This window comes from Wasmannia auropunctata, unplaced genomic scaffold (genome assembly GCF_000956235.1).
Source record: "Wasmannia auropunctata unplaced genomic scaffold, wasmannia.A_1.0 LD334299.1, whole genome shotgun sequence".
In the NCBI taxonomy this organism is placed as follows: Eukaryota; Metazoa; Arthropoda; class Insecta; order Hymenoptera; family Formicidae; genus Wasmannia; species Wasmannia auropunctata.
Window position 1 is genome coordinate 1 of NW_012028591.1, and position 6,018 is coordinate 6,018.

Consider the following 6,018-nt stretch of genomic DNA (forward strand, 5'->3'; position numbering starts at 1 on the left):
TCTTGCATTTCATTGGATCCAACCCAAAACAAAAGTTGCGCGGCGATACCTGCGCGAAGACTCAGTTTTTCGCTGAGTGGACCTACTGGTTATACTGTGGTATAGCCCCTCGTGGGGGCGGTAGCCATATTAAAAGAAGAAGAAGAAGAAGAATCCCCGTCTGGGAGCAGGTGCCAATAGAAAAGAAGAAGAAGAAGAAGAATGTCCATGACTTTGCGGAGAATAACGAGGAGTGGAAAACGCGAATAAATTGCTATTTATCGACTGTGATTTACTTTGTGATTTGTCTGTATATTCACTTCGTTGTAGTCATATTCACTTCTGTATTTTGTCCTGTGATTTTGTGAGGTTAGTAAGTTATTAAACGTGATCTTTTAATTTCTCGTCTATTGTATGACCGCGTGTATTGTATCATTGTAATCTTATTAACGCATAAAAGATCAAAAAGAATCCTTGTAAAGAATGCAAAACTTTCTTTTATCTTATTTAGGAAAAATAGCGTTAATCTATATTTGTTTCTAGAATCGTCTATGATGAAAAATAACACGAATTAAAATGATAATTAAATCGACATATCTCAGACAGTAGCAATAAATTTGTATAGAGTAAATTCAGTAAATGTGAACTTGTAACTTACAGCTATATTCCAAAACGTGGCTTTTGTGGCAAAATTGTACTAAAAGCTATAGTTTACATATGTAAACGTTGCTAAAAGTAACGTTTTGTAGCCTTAATGAATTTTCAATGATCCATTGCAACAGGTTCGATCACAGATAAACCGCAATAATGAATAACAATTTGGACAGTATTCTGAACATGTACAAAACACTTAAGGCTATAGTCTTGCCAGTTCCTTCTACTCGGAAACCTGTGAAGAGATCTATGTTCGAGGAAACTACCAAAAAACCGAGCACAGAGGCAGAAACGGCCTATGTAAAGGAATATGTAAAAAAGGACCAGGAAGATTACTTGAGGGTGATTATTAAGCGCATTATTTAATGACATTACAGTCTGCGTTCGTCTTATTCTGTTGCTCTTTCTTGCCACTTTCTCGCGACCCAAATCCCTGTCAAATTCTTGCGTGCCTCAATTTAACAAAGCACCGACTTCTTTCAGTAACAATATGGTGTTCAGTATATTGCTGAAATTGGGTGGATCTAGAGAAAGGGCGAGGAGGGCTTTTGGCTCGTCCATATCCAGCAGTTTCATTTTGAGAATTGTATTTGCAAGTGGGGCCCTGAGCATCTCCGGAAGAGCTTCATCGTGCAGATAGTTCAGTAATTTTCAGGATAGTATGATTTCCTAGATTTTTTTGTGACACATCGAGCAGTTTTGATGTAAAACACCATACTCATCTCGTAAAATGCTCTTGGCACCATTCTGTACACCCTGCCGTCTATCACGCGGCCTGTATGTTGTTGATAATTTGATTTACTTGCCCAGCACAATTGCAGACATTGATAATTGGTTGAAGTCTCCGTAACAAGAAGTTTTGTCATGCAAAAATCAATCACTGAACAGAAAAAGAAATGAGAATTATATTACTTGTAGTTCTATTGATTCACAGATAAAATTGTCCGACGGACAAAGTATCGTTCGATCCCGATTGATTATAACATACCGTATTTAACGTCGGGCACAGTAATGGTGCTCTTAGCGATGTTCGTCGACATGATACGCCGGTAATGCTTGGGCGGCTTCTTAAATATATTCTCCTGATCCTCGGTCGAGATCAACGAGTGTAAGATTATATCCCATTTTGCGTCCGCGATACTCTCTGACAGAAACAGAGTACGTAATTCCTCGATTTCCATGAATATCCTGGTAAAAATACCAACACGGCGGACCTTTCGTTTTAATTATTATTGTCAACACCGTTAAAAATATGTATAATACGTGCGGAAAATTCCGCCATAGTGCTCGTAAATTTTGGTTCTGTGTCTACTTCCGGTATCTGTAAAAAAAAAAGACTATATTTGCCACGATTGCTTTTCTCTCAATCGCAAAAATAAAACAGAAAGAAAAGAAAAAGAATAAATTATTAGCAATATTCTTATCGTATGTTGTGTAAGAGAAGATGACACTGATATCGAATTCATCATTAAAATATTAGCAAAATTTTATTCAATGTGAAACATTTGAAATAATAAGCAACCTTCAATTCAAGAATAGAGAATTCTATTAACATGCAATTTCTTTTCCCTCCATCTCTGAGGTAGGATGCTTGTATCTTGGATACTGAAACGTACAGTTGTGCTTTAATTGTGCAAGAAAATATATACTTATGGGGCCCAAACTCTCCAACTCGTCTATGTAAAATATAGAAACTTTGTAAGGGCTACCCTTTGGTATGTCGATGATCGACGCGGGCAGAAGCTGGATCTTCCACCGGCGTCGAGAAATACGCGGCGAATTTGTTCACGTCAATTGTCGCGGACATCAATACAACTTTGACTGTCATAGAATTGGTGCACAGTAGCTTTCTCACTACGAGCAGAAGGAAATCCATGTCTTCGTCGCGTTCGTGCATCTCATCGAGTATAACATGAGTGTAATCCATCATGTGCTTCTTGCTCGTGAGCTTGTTCAAGAGCACGCCGGTCGTGCAATACGTTATGCGAGTGTCGAGGCTCACGTTCTTCACCAGGGCCATTTGATATCCCATAATCGTGCTAATGGTCCAATCTCTCTCACTGCTGACCCGTTTTGCGATGCTCATGGCAGCGATGCGTCTTGGCTGTTACTACAAGAAATAAAAATTACAAAAAATTAACAAACAAAAAAATACAAAAGGTCTGTATCACATTGATAAAATATCCATAAAATTAAAGTGAATAATCTGCTGGACGTGCTAGAGAATGCAGTCCAAACCCGAGCAAGCGACGTACCTATGATGTTGCAGTGCTGCCTCTTGTCGAATTCGGCGTCAAGAATCAGCTGCGGCACCTGCGTCGTCTTCCCACAGCCCATAGATCCGCAAATGATAACGACAGAATTGCTCGCGATCATAAATACGATTTTGCTTCTCATCGACAGAATGGATAAATTGCACTTGGGCCGATAGGCGAAGTTGTATGTTCAGTAAAGTCGAGCGGTATCCTCCTTGCAAACCACTGTGCCACCGGACACCGACAACACATTGTCCATATAATCATTATTGTCGAAGACCATCTTACTTCTCAACTCTCTATAATTCTCACTTCTTTTTCTGTTCAGTGATTGATTTTTGCATGACAAAACTTCTTGTTACGGAGACTTCAACCAATTATCAATGTCTGCAATTGTGCTGGGCAAGTAAATCAAATTGTCAACAACGTACAGGCTGCATGATGGACGGCAGGGTGTACAGAATAGTGCCAAGAGCATTTTACGAGGTGAGTGTGGTGTTTTACATCGAAACTACTCGATCTTAATATGTCGCAAAAAAATCTAGGAAATCATACTATCCTGAAAATTACTGAACTATCTGCACGATGAAGCTCTTCCGGAGATGCTCAGGGCCCCACTTGCAAATACAATTCTCAAAATGAAACTGCTGGATATGGACGAGCCAAAAGCCCTCCTCGCCCTTTCTCTGGATCCACCCAATCTCAGCAATATACAAAACACCATATTGTTACTGAAGGAAGTCGGTGCTTTGTTGAATCGAGGCACGCAAGAATTTGACGGGGATTTGACAAGAATTTGGGTCGCGTAATGGCCAGTCTTCCGTTAGACGTGCGCGTGACGAAGTTGATTATCCTGGGTCATATCTTCGACCTCCTGCCGGACACGATCATCATCGCGGCCTGTATGACCGTGAAGGATATGTTCAACATCGGATTGCACGAATTGCAGTCGACTTATTACGAGAAGCTTGCACTTGTCCGCCGGGTCCGACAGCGATAGCATAGCCTACCTGAACGCCTTCAAGATGTGGCGGAATGAAAAGATGAATCGCCGTATAACCAATCCTCACCAGGAGAAGGAATGGGTGCGACGGAAGAACCTCCGCGTGAGATCGCTACGCGAGATCGACGCCTTTATAGTCAAGATAACGCACAAGCTGCGCGTATTCGGCATAAGTGAGACGATGGGTCCTGACAAAATCACTTTGGGACCTCTGCATCGACACGTACTTCGTACTTAAGTTTATAATCGCCGGTGCATTTTATTCCAATTACTTTATCCGTACAACGTGAGCGATCACATGAAGGATATAGAGAAGACGCTGGCTTTTCGCGACCCGACAAACACCGTTATCCTGCAAGGCTGGCCAGTGAATCAGCCTGAGTCGCTGTACTCTAAGAAGATCCAGGAGGTCATTGGACAGCATGTGATCAAAAAGGTCGACGAATACGACGACGTGACTGTATCCTTCGACAGATCGAATCGCATCTACATCGAATACGAGCCGAAATATCGCGCGCCGAGCGACAACACCACAGAGGCAGTGTCGGATCCTGATCAGGATAAATCTGTTGAGCCAGATAGGCGCTTACCGCCTAGCCGAGGAGCTCAGGCTCACGATAGATTACGGGAGGCATCTGTTTTAGTTGTCGAATCCGGAGGAACGGCCAGGCAGATGATCCATATACAAGAAGCCGTATCCGAATTTACCGGAATACCACGAATATCCGTCCAAGGTGACGCTGTGGGGCCCGTACTCGCCGATGGAGGTACATCTGTCCTCGGGAATCGGCAAAAGGGTGTCTGTCGACTCCACATTGGTGAACCCCGTTCTACTCGACACCTGCCCGGACAATCCGAAGAGAATTTTTCTGGTGGCGCAAACCATCGTTCGAAATTCCAAGAATATATTGCACTTGATTCTACGGAACACAACACTTTCCCGCTACATCGTCCAGCCTCACATCGCTGACCACCTTGATTTTCACACCGTATATGGAACTGCGACGTAGTCCTCTGGGAACTTATTACACAGGCGCTCTGTGTGGATTGGGATACGATCGCACTACGGAGAAAAGCTTGTTCCCGGAGCACGATCTGAAAATTATATTTGACGTCGAGATTGACATAAACGATTTGAAAATGGTACCTTTAATTTTTACATCATGTTACACGTTTTTATGATATACATTCGATAGATGTATTTGATCGGAATTTTCTTTCGTTTATTTATATGAAATCTAAGGCAATTAACATGTGAATCGTAAAAATTCTGTTGGCTGATTAACAAGTTACGCCATTGGATGAATGTTGCGATGCACTTCAAGGCTAGTTCTGAAATTGGAGACGAAGAGAATTATTACGACTCTAAACTGTCAAAATAAAATTAAAAATGCGTTCAAAGATGTGATATATAAAACCCGTAACAAGCTGGAGCCAGTGTCGACCAGTGATTTTGACAAGTGGAATCGGTACGACGAGATTCTGTTCCTCGTGCCCGCTCGGGAAACTTCGAGGAAAAATAACGTCTATAGCTTTCACAAAGCGTTAGAATTGAATGAGAAGAACGACAAACTCGAACAAATAATCAAGCTATGATCTTAATAATCTTCTTAGAATTAGAGGTTTTAGCTCACAAGTAAGTGTTATATCGTTAATAATGAATTCTGTTAAATTCGGATCATTCAAAACATATAAACGTTGTTCTTTATTGATATAACAGTAATATTTTGTACTTTCTGCACACAAGGACCCGCGTGAGACGAGTATTGAACCTGTTTACTGCAAACTATGCTTTAAAAAAATAATTGGCATTATCAATCTTCGTGTACACTTGTGTTCGGAGGAACACACGACGAAACAACGAATGATAGATACCACTGCTGAATTTGAAGATAATCTGCAGAATATCATGGACGAACTGAGGCTGTAATAGAATAAGTAATTTGCGTGAATTTTGCATATAATTATCCTTTTTTTTTTTAATTTTTATAAGTTTGTGATATCGCATTTTTTTTTATTTTGTATTTTTTCTAAAAGTGAGAGTCATCTCGTAGATGTAGATAATAGATAGGTACAATGTTGTTATTCATTATATAGCTAGAAGCTCGTTATGATTAGATCGGAAGA

The 6,018-nt window shown here is 40.8% G+C and overlaps 1 protein-coding gene and 1 pseudogene across 1 annotated transcript; one reads left to right on the plus strand and one right to left on the minus strand.

Moving 5' to 3' along the window:
- Positions 1–1,639: 1,639 nt before the first annotated feature.
- Positions 1,640–3,477, minus strand: LOC105458810 (putative ATP-dependent RNA helicase TDRD9). Its single transcript, XM_011704366.1, has 3 exons — positions 2,889–3,477; positions 2,343–2,743; positions 1,640–1,954 (listed from the first exon to the last, which is right to left on the minus strand). Exons 2-3 carry the CDS (start codon positions 2,717–2,719, stop codon positions 1,942–1,944), a joined length of 390 nt encoding a protein of 129 aa, XP_011702668.1. The 5' UTR covers positions 2,720–2,743; positions 2,889–3,477; the 3' UTR covers positions 1,640–1,941.
- On the plus strand, positions 3,231–5,254 carry LOC105458811 (annotated as a pseudogene).
- The last annotated feature ends 764 nt before the right edge of the window (positions 5,255–6,018 follow it).

Excerpts from the sequence above, each read along its gene's own strand:
- LOC105458810 (XM_011704366.1), bottom strand. The coding sequence starts at position 2,719 with ATGAGCATCGCAAAACGGGTCAGCAGTGAGAGAGATTGGACCATTAGC.